Source organism: Homalodisca vitripennis, chromosome 3 (genome assembly GCF_021130785.1).
Source record: "Homalodisca vitripennis isolate AUS2020 chromosome 3, UT_GWSS_2.1, whole genome shotgun sequence".
Classification (NCBI taxonomy): Eukaryota; Metazoa; Arthropoda; class Insecta; order Hemiptera; family Cicadellidae; genus Homalodisca; species Homalodisca vitripennis.
This window is the reverse complement of record NC_060209.1, coordinates 13,618,414-13,637,726: the sequence shown is the minus strand read 5'-3', so window position 1 is coordinate 13,637,726 and position 19,313 is coordinate 13,618,414. Positions and strand designations below refer to the sequence as shown.

Sequence of the window (19,313 nt, the reverse complement as noted above, 5' to 3'; positions counted from 1 at the left end):
GTTACAGATCAGTGCGAATGGGCAGACCGCTGCTGCGCAGGCGCAATCAAACCACAGGTTGTGCGCAGAGTACGGCGCAGCCCAGGCGCAGTTATTACCCAGTAAATAAGCAGTGCGGCGCAGCGTGGTGACCGCGCAGGCGCGTGGGCTCGGCCGGTACTGTATATTATCGGTTAATGTATGCGTAGCGCGGCTACCGGTTAGGGTATAAACTGTTTTCTGAAAGGTTCCAACAAAGAGTAAAAATCGGTGATTCCCCCCGGGCTGTGTCGTCAGCCAGATTATTTACCGCTGCCACATTTACATAGTCCTGATGCATCTATTATGGCGGCAAATCGTACCTATCTATATGCTAACATCCGCTCTGCTATTATCAGAAAACAATTTACTAAATGTAACCGACCGGGATTTATCTGCCATCCGGACCCATACGGGTACAGTCCCCTCCTGATACTTTACAGATTGCAGAGATTGGTTTGGGCAGATGAGTGTGGAGTTCAAATTTCAAAACTGTTTTCGTACCTACGCTGACATAAAGAGTTTAAAGAAATCAATAAAATAATGAAATTACGAAATTTTCATTTTTAAGTTAAGTGAAGCAAACAAAATGATAGTTTCATAACTTAGTATTTTGGGATTTTGAAGTTAACTCGTTTTTTCCTAAATAACAAATATGGTGGCAAATTTGAATTATTTAAGCGTATTCTCTTTTGATTTTGAAATATATATTTTATAGAAATTGTAATTGTTTTATTCTATATTTTCAAAACTATTTGAAACAACGTACCAGCTTTGGGACATATTTACAAGGAACACTTCACTAATCTGTTGAACTAAAAAATGTGATTATTTTTTGGTTTGGCGCAGCAGTAAATTATTTTGAATAACTTTCAAAATTTCGTAATATAGACTTTCATTGGATTAAAGGAGTGCTATAGATCAATGAATATAATTCTATTGTTCGCATAATACAAGACATCACAAGCGATAAATATTTCGGAAAATATTGTACTTGAAATCTTCGCCTAAAACTTAATTATCTACCTGAGTATGTTTTGGAAAGAGCCATCCAATTATTGAATGCAGTTTTGTTGATTGTTATTGTTGTTATTGATGCGTAAATATTAATTATTGTGCTTTCTAAAACATTTTGAGATATTAAATCGAAATTAAGTGCGAAACTAGAGTTTATGGTATCTTTTTTATAAAAATTGCAAGAAAAGAATTGTTTTAAAGTTATAAGCAGATGTTTATTCAGCGTTTTAACGCCAGTTTTCCGTCTATTAGAATAGGTACAACTGATACTAGGAAATTAGACTCAATCATAAACGCAAGATGTGTTACAAGTCAAATTTATTTAAACACCTATAATTGTTGGGAAATAAAATGTAAATAATAAACGCAGAGCGGGCCTTTTCCAGTTGATTTTTTCTGAGTAGAGTTAAAATTAACATATGAGAATTCTGTATATTCTTTTTGTGAACGATAATAAGGAGTAGAAATATGTTGTAAGATACCCGAGACTGCCAATGGCTAAACATGAGTGTTACTCTTTGAATCTGCTACATAATAATATAATTTTTGTGGAAAGACAATATAAACATTATATCAGAACCGTCCTAAATTTAACCTACCCATTCTTGCTGGCAATGGGCCACTCAAACATACATGACATCATTTAAACGTCTCTCTTACAGTTTACAGGTCCGGCAATACGATTTGTGACATTTTTTATGCTGTTAATTGTCCTAGCGATTCATTATAAACTCGTCAACAGTAAAATGCCTTTGAGACCAAAATTGTTTTCAATTGAGCTTTTAATTTTTTTAATTTTGTTGTTTAATACCTTCAGGGAGATTGTCTGACACCAACTTGAGAAGGCAAATTTCTGAAAGCATTTTTCTGTGTTGTTGAACTCGAAAGTTGTCCCTGCCTCTAGTCCAATGATGGTGAACATCCCCGCTTCGAACCAAAGCGCACTTTGATCTGGAGTAAAGGATCACCTTCAGAATCAATAACTGAAGAACTCCACAGTATCTAAAGTCTCACCTGTGTGCAAGAAGAGGTGGTTCTTGAGATTGGTGTGTTTGCTGAAGCCACGGTTGCAGATGTGACACTTGAAGGGCCAGGACCCGTTGTGGACGTACATGTGGGACTTGAGGTCACCGGGGGTGGGAAATGACTTGGAGCACAGCCCGCATTTGTGGGGTTTCTCCTGGAACATAAATCAAATCAAATCATATTTTATTGTATTTTTACAACTGTACATTGCATTGCAAATGTCAGTAAACCATTTCTGTAAATAGTAATTCATTCACACACGCACCCAAACTTACACTTCCACACATTCACTTAAGCACAGTCTCACTGACCCCAGATCCTTGCCTCTCATAAATCCCAGCGGCTCATCATGAACTCATCGACAGAGTAGAACGCACTAGACACCAACAAGCGGTTTAGACGAGTTTTTAATTGGTTTTTATTGTTGGAGTTCTTTATACTTTCCGGGAGCTCGTTGATAAATCTGACACCAACTTGTTGTGGCAGATGCTGCGTAATCGTCAGCCTGTGATGTTGGGCTCGATAGTTGTCCCTGCCTCTTGTCTCATATCGGTGAATGTCCTCACCACGGACCAAAGTGCACTGCACGTCGAATATGATGTAGAGGCAGGGCAATGTCAGAAATTCAAGCTCCCTAAAAGATTCCCAGCACGACTCTGTAATTTAACTGTCCAATTATTCTGACAACCTTTTTTTGGCGTCTAAGACTCGCGAAAGTTTGTTTTCGGCACAGCCTCCCCAAAGTATTACTCCATACGCAAATTGTGGGTGAATTAGGCCATAGTACGCCATTGTGAAGTACAGTTTTTGCTTTACAAAGTATGTAAAAGAGAATTTACGTATATTCAATGATATACTCGGAAAATAGTTATGTAACTTATGTTCTGTTGTATTTGAGACTAAACGGATCATTCACATGACTTGAAAGAGTATGAAAAGGTTTCAATTTTACTTATACTTTAGAAAATAGTATTTCAACCCAATTACGTGGATCCTTTTAAGTTGCCTTATTAGTGGGAGAACCAAAATAAATTAACTGATCATATTAGTTTGTCTCGAGCTCAGAATTTTAAATGTTTAAAGACGTCGGTAGGTCATTTAAAGACACCCTTACGGGTTGATATTGCAAAAATGATGGTGGTCTCTAATTTGTAGGACACAAGTCTCGTAATTTCAATATATTTCTTGTTGAGGAAGGAGTTTACCAGTCAACATATTACAACTGGTACTTCAGTTTCATTTTGAATATAGTTTACCGATCATTTATACGAAAATGATATGGGTGGTTTACATTTTACTGCAGCAAATTTATCCACATCCCAGTAATGTTAACTCTTAACTTTGGATGAATCTGTTGCATTCTCGTTAAATTTCGGCTCTGCAGAATTTGTTGGAACTGCAAACACTTCTGTCCGACTCTGAAAGGCAAGTAAGGCACTGGAATATTTCAGAATCAGCCCGAGCACTCCGCTTTCTTACCCCATCAAGGTGTCACCCGGCTGGTGACCAAATTACGGCAAAAACCTGATGAAAGCCGAAGAAGCCGTCTTAAAATTATTTCGTAATTGAACCGGACAAAAAGTGGGCGGCGGGAATACTGCACGATAGGCGCATTACTGCGTTTTTGCGGCCCGTCCGGCACGCACCTTCGCGGATGCGGTCCGGAATCTGCCAAATTGTCCGGCGGCCTTTTTATTATGCATTCTGCTCCGGTTAGGCCCCAGGCCGATACTGGCCGCCGTCTGTCGGCCGGGAGAGGTGACGGGCGGCCGAGCACGCCGGGAATGTACCGACGATTGACTTGTCCGGGACAAAGTGTAGAATTGTTTTAGAAAAAGTTAATCAGGTAATCAGTAACCAGGGAGTAATGCCTGGCTGCGGTTCGTATTTGGGAATTTGCTGACACAATTTGTTCACTACTGTGTTCACTCCACTGATGAGGACGAATTTAAAAGTTTTTTATTGACGGTTAGGTTTCTCCAAATAATTACTAACAAATCATTAATTAACACCGTAGAACAGACATTGGCCCTCAAAAAGCCACTTTACAAATCTGTTATTTTGTCAATCGTGGGTCATTTTGAAAACACAATACAGAAGAAAAAGCATCAGAGGGCTGGTGGGTAAATAAAATCACATTAAGAACGCCAAACTTTCTACCAGCTGTTGGACTAATGACCGAGGCGGCGATGATCTGGGGATGAGGTTACCAGCATAAATCACAGGTCGACATTTGACGGACACTAAACAAACACTAATGTCCAACGGCTATGATTATCATCCACAATACTATTATTATTGGGGGTAGTGGTCTTGTGGGTTATGCAAATACACATTTCTCTAGTGTTTACACTCCAGAAAAAGTCCGATCGAACAATTGCAAAACTACAACGGTCGTGCAGACCAGCATTCAGACACCTGAAACTGTTGACATTACCCTTGCCTCTCAGAGACGTCTCTGTTTTTTAGATCAAAATGCAATCACATTAGATGTAATGATATACACTCTTATGAGACTAGAGGCAGGGACAACTACCGAACTGGGAGACATGGGACGGTAGTACATGAGCGTTTACCTTCTCAGGCACGAGCTTAGTTTGTCAACAAACCGACAAATTTTATAAAAAGTACCACAATGCCTAAGGCATTTAATACTCGTCTGAAACCGGCATTGATCTCAGAAGCTTTTTACAGTACAGACGAGTTCATGGCACATGTTTGGGTGATCACATGATTGGCTGACCGACGCTGGTGCTAGAGGGGGAAATTCGGACGAATTGTATGTATGAAAGTAACCTAGATGTCATGTATGAATCTAAAATTTTAGCCTATTTTCTTGCTTGACAAATTTCTATAACATGTACATGTTCAAAAGCAATAAAATTATTATTATAAAATTATTGGTAGAAATTACGTTACGTTTTAGTGCAATTTTACCTCGCTGAATTTTCATGTTCACATTAAATGAAATATCAGTTTCCTGTAAAAGTAAACACAATTCGAATGTAAAGTAAAAGGAAAGTGCGGCTACAGTGGTGCGGATAGAGTGGAACAAAGGAGACTCGTGTAGTGACGTGTGGAACACGCTAACACGGATCGGCCGGAGGTTTTCTCACGAGAAACCGAGCACACAAGGCACTAAATTCAGCTCAGTATAACAGCTCTGGAACAGAACTTGTGTACTCACAGTGGGAAACTTACAAAATACTCGTAAGGAAACACAGAACGATAAATTAAAATGGGCACACCTAATGAAGCCATTTTTCTAAATTATGACCATCAAAATCAATTCATATTAAAATCTCAACAGGAGCTTTTGAAGCGCATTTAATATCAGTTTGGAGCCGGAGTGATACCATAACTCAGTGCCTAATGTCGGCCTGGTCACGCGAGGTACCCATTAGTGTTTGAGTAGCTGTGCGCGGGCGCGGGACTGTAGTTGATGTTCCCGCCGTGGCGCGCTCAGCGCAAGCGCGTAATGTCCTGTAATGACGCGCATGCGCCGGCTAACCATTTCAATTGGTCGAGGCTGTACTACCCATTTGCTGTTTATTGCCCCGCGTCAGATGTATTGTTGTTTTATCGTTATTGTTTACGTGAAGTGTTTGGCTGACACAGTGTGTGACTGGATCTGACATTATGACTACCACACTTTACCGCACTTTTTCTCAATGTGACACTTTGTGAATCGTTAAATCGTGTGTAATTAATAACCACACATAGAGCACTCACACAGTCGAACAACTTTACATCATATTCACTACCTACCACAATAGTCGCATTTCTTCAGTTCAGCATCTTTCAGACTAATCAACCGAATCAAACGCTTTAGATATTGCATGGTGTTTTAGAAGAAAATATATTAATGTTAATTAGCTTGTACTTTCAAAAATCACTCGTTTCTTTTCACAGAAATATTGTTTCTTGTGTAATTTATTACTGTGTATAACTTTGGGAGATGTGGCATACAGAGAGTGTTCACTTTCTAAAACATTTATAATCACAAATAAATAGAAAATTAACTACGCCATTTTCTCAAATATATAATTGGTTTCTACCACCTTTATAACAACATAACGTTATGATATAATTTTCAAAAACAGTCCTACGGAGTGGTTTTATGAGGAGACATCAATTCCAGAGAGTCTTTCTCATCAGCCTTAAAATTCTCATTCACCTTTTGACGACGCCAAGTTTTCAGACTACAATAGTATCCTGTATGTCTGTGCGCTGACAAGAGACCAAGACATGCACGGATATGGAGCAAGAGGAGGAGACAACTTCCAAACTGGGAGACACGAAACAGTAGTTTATGAACCCTTACCCTCACAGGTCGTTGCTCACTGGTAAAGTGAATGGAATTGGTAAAAGTTCCATTTAAAAATAACAATAAGAATAATTTATTCACACAATAGAACACAAAGGTTTTCTGTGGAAGTCAAAACTTCAATATCAAATGTAACCATAGAAAAACAACAGAACAGAACGTTCTATTGTGTTGTTTACAATAGAGCATACCGTACAATCTAAAGACAAAACACAATAAATTCTTGTAACAATTTTACAATTATTCCTTCTACAAAAACAATCGGTATAATCGAAACATGGGTATCACGAGAGCCTCGTGGAGACTGTAGAAAGCCTTCCCGATCAAGTAAGCCTTTAAATTATTTTTGAAATTGTTGAATGTTGTTTACATTTGGAAATAAATTGTAGAGTTTAGGACCAAAATAAAAAATTGAGTTTCTAAAAAAGTTGAGTCTGAAACGGTCTGAAATTAGGTGGTTTCTGTGCCGCGTGTTATGATCATGATTAAAATGTGGAAAAAGGTTTTTATTTTGACTCCAGTGCCTAAGGCAGTCGGAATTCGTCTGAAAATACTTTTACGAAATCTTTGGTTGGTGGTCAGGAAATCACACATTATTAAAATTAAGAACGGTGTTGACATTTGACAAAATTTGTGATTAAAAAAAAATATAATATGAATTAATAACGGCAGTAAAAAGTTAAAACCATGTTCTTCTAACCTCTCGCCAGCGCGGCGCTCAGCGTGACGACTGAAGTGCTGGCTGACGGCAGAAGGAAGGAGTTATAAGCTGCCTCTCGACATGAGCGCGGACGGTCGCCCATCATCGGAGGGCGCTGTGCAAGTCATGGGTACACGAAAACCGTGTTGTCTGACAAACGCCCGATCGGAATTTCAAATAAAGACCGGTGAAAAATAACGGGCAGAGGCGTAATTAATTGGCGGGAAGTGAGACGCAGGGTGACTTATTGGTGGGTATCATGCGAGCCGCGAGCCACTCCCTTGCTGCCGAGGCGCCGGCCGCGGCGTGCGGCGTCCTCCGATTGGCCTGGACACACTAGTACACGGCTAGTAGCTGCATGTATTATCGGCAGCGTCAGGCCGTCGTATTAATAATGGGAAACTGCCAACAATTATACACTGTGAATAATGATGTATTCTAACTCCTTCATCCAGACTGACGTTTTCGTTAGCTGTATTAATACAAAATTAATCAAATTATTTACTTAACATAATCGAATAAAGTAAAACGAAGCAATTGTTATGTGTAAAAAAATAAATAAATATTGGCTTTGGAGCAGTTTTTCTATTACTTTAAAACACGTATAAAACAATGTTTTCTGAAAAATGAAAACCAGCTAGATCGATTCATCGCTCCCGAAACCCCCTGCATATTAAAATTTTCATGAAAACTGTTGGAGCTGTTTCGGAGATTCCGATTATATATATATATATATATATATATATATATATATATATATATATATATATATATATATATATATATATATATATAATGTTTATATATATTCTGTTACCTAGCGTAGTTTTAAAGTACTTCAGTGTAATTTACATACGTTTTTAATGAACGTAACCCAGTATAATGAGTTGAATAACAATTCAATAATTCGGTGGATCTTTTAAAAGCGGTTCCATTGTCTTCATTCTTTCAGTCAGTCATAATGAGATGTAAGATGAAGGAATCATTTCATTTGTGTTTTACTGTTTTGGAAACGTTTTACCCATGAAATGGGTCCTACACAATTAGTATGAGGACAGAGTCCAACACCGGACCTTGTGGTATTCCAAAGCACAGTTCACAGGTGTACTTGTTGACCTGTCTCAGAGTCTCATTCGACTGTGAACACGCCCGGGAGTGGTGGGCGCACATGTGTGAAGTGTTCTCATAAACCGACAGCGTCACGCGTCACGGCGTTCTCATTCTCATTCGTCACGGGCGGGGCAGGGAGGCGCCCATACAGGGAGGCGCCCAACCAGGGAGGCGTCCGAATCAGGAACAAGTGATGTGTCCGAATTTGATATTCCATTGTTACAGGTGACACTTCCACGGTCCGGCACCCCGGGATTGATTTGTGACGAGAAATGGGAGTGACCCGTCAGGTGCGTGGGAAGGTGCTGAGGCAACCGACCACGGATAGCGTGGAGGACCGAGTGGAAGTCCTAACTCGTAACTACAGAAGACGTTCGCTTTCCGTTCTAAATATTACCATTAGAGCATTATATGATATCTCATAATTATTACTTCGAATAGATTTTGGATTTGCGCGAACTTATCCGATACAAATATACGATAACAGGACTTACAATCACACTTTACAGGACATGTAGCCAAAAATACTGTAAAATTAATTAATTTGAAAAAGTTTTGGGGATCTCCAAACACAAAGGAGTCCTTGTTACTGAGGCATCCTTCAACAGAAGCCTCGCAATAAACTGTATATAGTGGATGATGTTACTAAAAATAGAAACACTAGTTTAATATGTTGTCAACAGACTTATTTGTGAAATATTTTTTAGTAGATATTATGAAATTTTTCTTGATTACAAATTACAGCCTATACTTGAAAAATAACTTATTTTGCAAATTAAAGTAGGGAAGAGAGTTCATATTAAACCACTTTGTTGTATTGTTTGTAATGTAAAATCTCACTAAATTGTTAGTTTGAGCAAACAAAACAAGCGGCACACTTCGGAGTATTAGTTTCACAACAGTTTATGGCGTCATGTGCATCATCTCCCTTGCTCGTGTCCGAGGACCAGTAATTACCTCCATGCGAGACGCTTCCTAGAAATGCTTTCTCGCTAGAGCGTACACTAACATCTTAACCGTTCCCCTGTGGCGAGTTTTTGGGCGATATTTCCTGCTCGGTGTCAACGCGGCGAGTTGCGCCTCACCCAGGCTGAGCGGCAGCGATCGTTACAGACGCCTACGCGACGCCGAGACGGACAAAACGTTATAAAGCAATTGCAATTAAGTTGCGAGAACATGCACCGGTATTTTATGGTACTAATTGTACACATAATGAATAGTATGACTGGTCTAATAGCCTTGGCGTAATCACTGTTTGTGCAGATATAATAGAGTGTGGAGGCGCGGGGTTCCCATGGTGGATCTGATAGCGACAGAGGCAGGAAGCCCTCCGCACGCCAGGGTACAAGGTAGCAGCGGCTGTGGCCCAAGTGGTTTACCAAGTCTTGCCTGAGAACCTTTCCCGGTTTTGAGGCTTTTGCACGTTTTTATCACCGGACATGATAACTTGGGAGTACCGCCGAATCCCCAAAGCAAAGAGCGCCTGTAAAGACTTTTTTATGTGTAACGCTTCCTAGCTTAGCTAAATTTATGGTTCCAAGTGGTAATGTACTCTTTGTTTCAAGGTTTGTTTTTGACGATGGAAGGATTGTGAAGGAAACAGGATTTTTCCGGGCATTTGGAAAAAATTAGTAATACTACGTTTCGTGATGTACAATCTGATCTCTTCTTCAGGTAATAACTGACCTAACACATAATTACAAACTAGGTTAAAATAAACAAATCATACCAGTACAGACTGAAGACAAGAACGAAGGCGGAAATAAATTGGGAGGGTCAAGACTGATATTTTCCCGTGGTGGGCAGAAAGTAAAACGTGCAGTCAACCGCTCATTCCCATTTTGTTCCTTAAAAAGTTCTTGGCTCGTTTCAATGTTGAAAACGATCTGTCAGCAGTACATTTCATTAATACTGAATTATGTAAATAATAACAGTCGTTTGTTAAGAATGTATTAAAAATAATAAAATTTGGGGGGACCTCTTGGACCCCCTCGCTGGCTACGTCCTTCGCTGAAGAACGCAGTCACCTGTGTGAGATAAAATGTGACTCTAACAGTTCTGTAGCCTATATCTAACCCGATGTTTTAGTTAAGACACATTAGGTGATCTCCATATTGCTCCTGAAGGGCGTCTCGACTTAAACAATTCTTATTCCATGGAGCGAGGAAAACGATATGGAGAAACAGTAAGAAGAGAGAAAGGAAGGAGTGAGAGGAAGGGGAAGAGAAAGAGGAGAAAGGAAGTACGCAAAAACCACTTATGTGCTATTAAACTCTATGATCTGTAGATGAATTACTCTCTGTAACTCGGGTCTTACTACAAGTGCAATCGCAATAACTCCTTTTAAGTACAGAAACTCGCTTATATTATTACATCGAATAATGGTAGGAATCCATTTGTCACTCCGTAATGTAATAAGACTAATTCCGAGCGTTTCTGAGTTTTCCGGTTTTTTACTGCCCTTTCCCTTTATTTCCCTTCTACTCCACTACTTATTTATGACCTATTCTGTATACTTAATTGTTTTAACATTCCAATCATTGAATGTTATTTTTGTATGAGGCGTTTCGTGTTCAAGGAACACATCATCACACCCACAAAACTGGGCCTTTCCAAAATTCACCGTTTCTGCCTTTAATAATACAAATTAAAATGTTCAACTTCAAATCTTTTATTACCGTAAATAATATGCGTTATACGGCAAAATTCAGCCATTTAATATAACATTTTGCGATCATACCACAGTGCCACATTCACACATACAAATTTTGCACTCAATCACTCCAGTCACTCGCCAATTTACACCATCTTCAATGCCAGGTCTGTGTTCAAAACGGGTGGTCTCTCTGTTACATGACAAAAAATCGCCGACGTTATAAAATGCCATTGACGCTAAAAACGTTTAAGACGGGGTTTTAACGCCTTTATCTAATTCTAATTTTCTCTAATTAAATATTAATTTTTACCTATATAATAGATATACTTTCTAGCCTTTAAAATTGTATCTCCTTGTATTTTTAATGGCATGTGTTTTAAATTTAAGTACTAAATTGTTTGTACTTTAACCACCTTTATTTCAGTTATGTGGATCTGAAGATGTGTGTGTTCCTTGAACACGAAAGTCTCACAGGAATAAAATAAAATTATTTTGTAGTGTTTGTTTTGAAATTAAGTAATACATCCCGATAGGAAGAAGCTGGTAGAATCCATTCTATATAGTAAGTTTACTGTAGTTACGTCGGTTGTTGTACAAGACTACATGGGGCTACCGTATTTATTCTCCACTTCATTCATAGTAAACAGTTTCCTTTTAAGAACAGTTTAAAAACGTAGAAAACGTCACAAAATAAATCCGTTTGTGTTTGTTACCATCAATTGAAAGAGTTTTCACACCCCCCCCCCTCCCCCACCACCCGCCTCTGGACAAATGATCAGTGGTATTCGCCTGAGGTACCGGGGCGCTGGACAGCGCCACGCCGCACTTCAGTAGCACGTCTCCGATGCGCAATCCTTGTTAGCGGGGAGTTAATTGTTCATTGCGGACGAAGCGGCGAGGCGCGCGCGCTACTTTTATCGGAGCTGGTTTACTACGCGGTCGTGACAGGCTAACAATAAACCTCGGTAGCGGCAGGCATTTTTAATACGGCTTCCATTTGTCTAATCTCGCATCAGTACACGACTGGAAGTGGGAGCTGTGAGCTGCTAATCAAGCTCTGTTATCGACAATTAAAATCTCGGTAGCCACCGGCCCCGCTCGATTCTTCTGCCGGTTTTTGCCAGTCGCCTCCCCGGGACCGCTGATGGAGATGGCTTTCCCCTCCAGTTCGACCCCGCGGAGAGCGCTGATATCAGATGTTTCTGTAAACATGGTCTTAGAGGATCTGAAGATAGTGTATCTTTTGATGATAGAATTGAAACGTATTCTTCAGCTACGTATTTAGGTAGTACAAATTAGGCACAGCTTTGTTTGCACAAAAATAACCAGAGGCCATTCTGTCCCTATCTACTATTTGGTATTAGGCTAGATATAAGTAGGTAGGTTAGGCATACGCACGTTTTATTGATAGAAAAGGTTAAAGTTTACATTTATGAGCGCTCAAATGATCTAAGCTTGAATGTGGTACTATTTCTAGGAATGTCTTTCTTTTTTTTGCCAGAAGGCAGGGTACCGAAGCATTTCTAATCGATACTTTCCCGATCTTAGATCAAGTTCCAGATCATCGGCTTTTCCAAAGGCAGATCAAATGCAGGTTAAAAATAACTTTGTTACTACTAGTGTCATATTTATTATTACCTAAAATAGACCTATTTATATCGCGTAGTAACAAGTAGTAGATAGGGACAGAGTGTCCTCCGAATAATACAAAAGTAACGAAAATACAAAATGTTGTAAGTTTATCTATATTTAGATCCTCGGAATCTTACGCTTGCACCAGTGTACGTAACAATTTTAGAAGGAATTTTTAATAGGCTCTTAGTAATAAAACGTAGGTACTCAAAAGCAATAGGCTATTAATACAAACTCAATTTTATGACGACAATGCCTTATAATTGTGTTCATTCAAATGATAAATCTATGTTATGCTGTTTGTCTTGAAGTTATTATGCCGTTTTGTATGTGATACAATAGCTAGTAGAATGTTAACCTACTTTAAATTATTGCACTTTACAAATTTGAATATTTTGCCTTTTAGAGACAACCTACTGCTGACTTAATTACATTTAAAACACACAAACCATTACTTGAAACTTTTATTTTTGTGAGGCCTTTCGATAGCAAGGCTATTTTCGTCAGACACATCACAAAATGTATGCTTTTAATGTATGTTATAATTAATTTAATATGACTTTTGTGATTTGTCTAACGAAGATAGCCGTGCTATCGAAAGGCCTCACAAAAATAAAAGTTTTAAAGTACTTTCTGTGTTTTAAATGTAATTAAGTTAATAGTAGCCATTACAAGCTCCCTCTTCAACATTTCCACTCCTGACTGTTACAAAAAAAATAATTATGTTTATGGAACTCAACTATAACTAACTCCCTGATTGAAAGGTCAATTTTGATGCCCTTTAACCTTTAAATACAAAATAAATACATTTCGTTGTTCAACAAAGAGGAACCAATGTATCCCAGTTTTAAATCCTACGATCTTTCTACCAAGTATCAATACACTTCGTTATTTAACCAAGAGGAACCAATGTACCAAGTTTCAAATCTTAGGATCTTTCTACCAGTTCGTTGTTCAACCAAGAGGAACCAATGTACACACTTTTAAATCCCACGATTTTTCTACCAAGTATCAATACACTTCGTTATTTATTTAACCAAGAGGAACCAATGTACCAAGTTTCAAATCTTAGGATCTTTCTACCAGTTCGTTGTTCAACCAAGAGGAACCAATGTACACACTTTTAAATCCCACGATTTTTCTACCAAGTATCAATACACTTCGTTATTTAACCAAGAGGAACCAATGCACCAAGTTTCAAATCCTAGGATCTTGCTATTAACTATTATTGCACAAACGGACATACGACGTTACTATTTTACGGATCCTTAATAACTGCGCACTTCTTTCTTCTTCAGAATTTTTCATTTTGGTTCTTGTTGTCATCATACTGGTCTAAGACCATATCGTATTTAACAAATGTAGAACACAGAGCTGCCAAAACTAACCCTGGTGCCACAAGACGTTCCGGGTTAATTACCAAAGAACACCCACTACAAAGGGTGGGAACCAAGGGAAGGAAAGGAAGCGCGGAGCCTCGGCAGATGGAGTCAAGGAGGTGGTCATATGGCCCTGCGCAATTACAAAACAATGCAGTTCCGGCCGGCCCTTCTATCTGATACCAACTGTTGTTCCTTAGTTCGCCTCGAGTGACTTGACAGGGGGAACACCATAAGGAACGAGCGGGGCCCACCGCAGTTGGAAAGCGCTCTGGTCACGATCTTGCTTTTTGGATGGAACAACAAGACGCTTAGAAAATGGCATTGAACATCGCAACTATTTCATCTACTGGTCCACACACTCTCCAGGGTCAGAGGTCATTTGGAACTAGAGTTAAGGAGAGATGCGACATCAAAAATAAAGGTTATGGATATTCTTAACTGGATTTGGAGCAATGATCTTGCTTTTGGGTTGGAACAACAAGACGCTTGGAAAATGGCATTGAACATCGCAACTAATATTTCATCTAATATTTGGGAGTGCCGATGGCCGAGTGGTCTAAGACGTTGAACTTTGAGTCTGAGTTAGAGATAGCGCAGGTTTGAATCATATCTGTGACCGTTGCACTTTTTTATCAGTACCATCGACCTTGTACTGTATCGACTCTCCCCCTTATTCTGTTTGATAAGATCCTCGCACAGGCCAGTGGCCCATGAGGACGGGCAGGATGAGGCATAAAAGGAGATCGACTTCTCCTTTTTTTTAAAAAAAAAAAAAAGAAAAATAATAAATCTTCTGGTCCACACACTCTCCAGCTCAATATAATTTAAAAATTCTTTGGTACCTGAGTTAATTTGGAACTTGAGTCAAGGAGAGGCGACATCAAACGTAGAGGTCATGAATATTCGTAACTGAATTTGGAACAAGGTGTGAGCTGTATATCATCAATACGTGAACTTAAGAATCATAAAAACCTTCATCAACTTTGTTTTGGTTCTCACCGTACTTAGTTGTGGAGATAATGAACACTGAACTAATTCCTAATTGCAGTCATGTGGATATAAGGGATAATCTGATTCACAAAGGTATATTCTACTAAACTTGCTCTTGCTTCTAAGATCGAAGTTGCACTTTGAAGTTTGAAATCGTTCACATTAAAGCGATTGCTTGTATAGAATCAATATTTATAAGAAACACAAGTCATTCGGTTGTCAGCCAATTCGAAGAAGGTTCAGCACAAAAGGAAAACGATACCTCCTCAAGGTAATTGGGTGATTAGAGTGATGCAGGTTGAAGAGGTGGGTTTACAAAGGCGGGCATCTGATTGTCCGCACTGAAGTTTGTGTACCGTGACGTTGCTGGCCAAGATTGGACACCTGTGGCCTTACTTCCCACATGTTCTCGGTTCCCACAGGAAGAGCTTCAATGAGCATTGAAAACTTTGCCGGCTCGAACTTTTACATTTTTTTTCTTGACTTTGTTTCGGTAAAAACAACGTAAACCTTTTTACTAACTTTGGTTAAAATAAAAGTAAACTATATAATCAATAATATTAATTAATTATATATCATATCAATTATTGGTATATCATATTAATTAATGACATATCATATTAATCATATATTATTTATTTATGACTGAATTCATGACGATCGTATATGGCACAAGTAATTCGTATTTCAGATATCGGATTGTTGTAATTGAAGATACTACGTATTTAAATCATGTATTAGTATCAAAGAGGTTAGTTTAAAGTTACCTATGCCAAATTGTTTTGCAAAATTGGTGTTACTGTGATTTCAAAAATCACATCAATTAGTTAAATCACTCGCATAAAGGAAAGTACATTGACAAGTTCATAATTATTTTCCATTAAATATTGAGAATTTACGTTTTGAGTGCAATTTAAAACATACAAGTGCAAACAGTGGGAAACTAGTGGGAGATAACAATTTCAAAATTTCATTTTTTTTTTAAATTTCTTTATACTTGGTTTACCAGAGTTAATTTTCAATTAGATTAAGATTTAACCAAACACAATGAATACCCCTCTGAATAGGTTTCCCAAAAAACAATTTTTTCATTAGGTCCATATAAAATTGTAAGATTTTTAGTAGTTACATTATTCTGCCTTCGATATGTACTACTAGATATATAATAATAATAATAATAATAATAATAATAATACTCTTTATTGCAGGAAACAATTAACAATAATTGTATTGCAAGCGTCATATAGAAATAAAAGTCCTAATCTAATAACTAACACAATTAATTGTAATTCTGAGTAAAAAAATATTCGAGTAAATTTAAAATAAAAATTACTTTTTGGGTATGTGCCACCTGCCGCCGTTTTCTCGATAGTGGCCAAATTTTCTTGGATATCAGAAGGGGAGTTGTATATAAAATAACTAACCTTAACAGACGCATTAACAAAGAGAGGCATCATACTTTATACATCAAATCTTTTACATAATAGATTTTAAATAGATTTGGAAGATCTAGAAATTGACATAACTTCCATAAGTTCCTTTGTACTCCTTTCTTCCGAACTTATAGCTTTGTTGGATGTAATATCCAGTCCTGTGCAGCATCTGATGCTCTGGCAGACATCCCATTTCACATGGCCTCCTCACCTGCGAACTCTACGCGTAACCCACCTAACCAACGCAACGCAACACTTGGACTAGTACCAAATTCACTTAATCGCTGACGGGATTCTTTGAAAAGTGATTCTGTACTAGAAGTGGTTGACTTGGCTATCTCAGAGGAGGTCAATAATGACCACTTTGAGTGATTTAATTCAGGGTTAATCCGAAACTAATGAATAAACTTATATTAAGATTGCCAATTGTTATTCAAGATACCCGATCCAGTCATTAACTTCTAAAGTATTAAACTTAAGTTCATTTCTAAGTTTTAAGTTCTTTTAAGTTCATCCATCCAAAACATACTGTATCTTCCTTATTTATAAAGTCAATAAGTGCTTAAAATGTATAATATTAATAATCAAGCAACCAAAATTCAATTGAGATAATTGAAAATACGTTTTGAGATGCCTATTACATCTTAAAATTTAACACTTATGATAGAACCCCAACGGAATATTTAACAAATGTGTTTTTATTTATAAGATGCATATCACAAATATAATATCAAGTTAAATCATCTGTTTTAAATACGTTACTAAACTGTCTTATTACGAAACGTAACATTTTATTTTTCAAGTCTTCAGGGCCCTAAGTTATGTATTATGTTCTAGTTTAATTACTGTTGTCAATTAATGTTTTTCTTTATTTAGACTTATGAATTAATAATAATCCTAATGGTGATTTTTATAATTTAAATTCTTAGCACTAGGGATTTTTTAAATTGTGTTCTAATATTGTGATTTGACACGGTCTTTTATTTTTAGTGCTACTTGTGGAATTATTCTGGATTATTGCATTGTACTTGTTGGATATCTGAGTAACCCATATTTACTTCCCCCAAGATTATATGTTTCGATCCAACCATATTTTTATTTTCAAATTGATTTAGATTTGTGTTTGGCAGCATATTTTGTTTACTTTGTCTCTATTGTGTGTTTTAATTTTATAATTATTTATTTCGTTATTATAGCTGTTTTGTGTTATAAAACCTGTAGCTATTTGTAATCTACATAACATTTTAAAAACATTTATTCATAACTCCAAAAGTTAGCGCTACTACTCCTCAGATGCATATAGTTGCCAAATAAAAACAAAATGTTTTTATACACCGACAAAAAATACAACAATTGCGCTCAATCAACCATGATTAGCAGTTTTTCAATATTACTTTTGTAGGTAATTGATTGATAATAATGATAAATCATAGATTTTACACAGCATTCACATTGAATACATCGATCTACCAGTTTGAAATCAATCCAATACAAATTATAGACGAGTTACAAGCGGAATCGTCGAAGCGTATTCTGCACGGAAGACTTGGATATGTAAATAATCCGATGAACCGGACACCGCAATCAAGGAAAGGCTAGTGGAACATCATGAAATGTATCCTGGACGTCCTCGCTCGATTTTACCGTGTTCAACTCTGTGGTGAGACTCGAGTTTCAGCTACCAATGACCAACAGAACGACCGGTGGTTTGGTTTGGTTTCATTCTATATATCTCGGTTCTGTTTCACGTTGTGGTCTCTGTCACATGGACGCATACTCAAGGCTTTCTACTTGAGGTTTCGGTGGCGCAACATACACTAATACGATCCTGTCAATATTACAATAGATGTCCTGCTTCGATTGCTTCTTTTCACAACAAATATCCTTTGATTGTGTTTCATTGTGTCCAAGTTGTCCAAAACCCGTACTGCCTACCCCTTTGTATACCTATAACACATTAAAACCCAATCACACCTTATGAACCTCTTGGAAAGGTTCATGATCTTTATCATCTTGAAAGATAATCCTAAAATGTAAATCATTGAAATCTGTTGAGCAAGGTCTGCCGGAATTTCTAAAATTAAAAAAAATGTGTAAAGTAAAACTTTGCTGTAGTAAAACATAAGAGAACTTCGTCCGATCACGTCTCGAATGTTCATTACTTCGGAGCAAACGTAGACGGCATAATGGATGTATGCGTCAGCCGCTTAAATACGATCCGATATTAAAATCTGCTGGCAGAATATTCAACAGAGAGGCAGTCCGACATGCTTTATGCTGGTAGCTCAGACGTCTGTCCTCACTGATTTACTCAGCCTCTGCGCCCACATTTGAATACAATCGCGGCAGACCAAATGTCTTAAAAATGAGTGAGGAGCGCGGCGGCAGCGCAGCGGTGCAGAACTGCAGCTGTCTTCGGCACTTCCTCCCCGCACTGTTCCCACACTCCACCTTCCTTCTTAGAACAGTACCTTCTGGTGTTTCTACCTCCGCGGGCGCTAAATCGTTCACACCTGTGGTCGTATATATGTAAATGGTGAGCAGGAAGAGGTCGAGTTAGTTTCTACTGCCTTTCGACAATGAGAGATAAAAAGGTGTAAAAACGCTATGGGTCGATAGTTTCTGAAATTAGTTTTGTTTCCTGAATCCTGGCGCAAGAGGTTGAGTTTGTTTGTATTGCCTTTCGACAAGAGAGATAAAATGGTGTAAAACGCTATGGGTCGATAGTTTCTGAAATTAGTTTTGTTTCCTGAATCCTCGCGCAAAGTGAGCGTTACTTCACAGACTTGTGATTGAGAGGCAAAATGTCAAAAGAAGTATGTTCGTTTTTTTTCTACTGTTATATTTTATTTATTAGGCATTAAAACCGATGCTGAATTATTTTTGAGGTATAGAATGAACATTGCAGCATCGTTAAAAAAGCAATCTATTGTCGTTAAAACAGTTCTTATTATTCAGATTAGGAGTAAAGTAATAAATTTTATACAATATAGGATAAACCGCATTACTGAAGGGTGTGTTA

The 19,313-nt window shown here is 37.9% G+C and overlaps 1 protein-coding gene across 2 annotated transcripts in view; it reads right to left on the bottom strand.

Annotated features, from left to right (window-relative positions):
• LOC124356595 (zinc finger protein 79-like) overlaps positions 1 to 19,313 on the bottom strand; it is a 161,629-nt gene that overhangs the window by 40,671 nt on the left and 101,645 nt on the right. For both annotated transcript variants that reach the window (XM_046807688.1, XM_046807689.1), the window contains exon 6: positions 2,050 to 2,215. In XM_046807688.1, the coding sequence (XP_046663644.1) occupies positions 2,050 to 2,215 (166 nt within the window). The remainder of the gene's footprint in view (positions 1 to 2,049; positions 2,216 to 19,313) is intronic.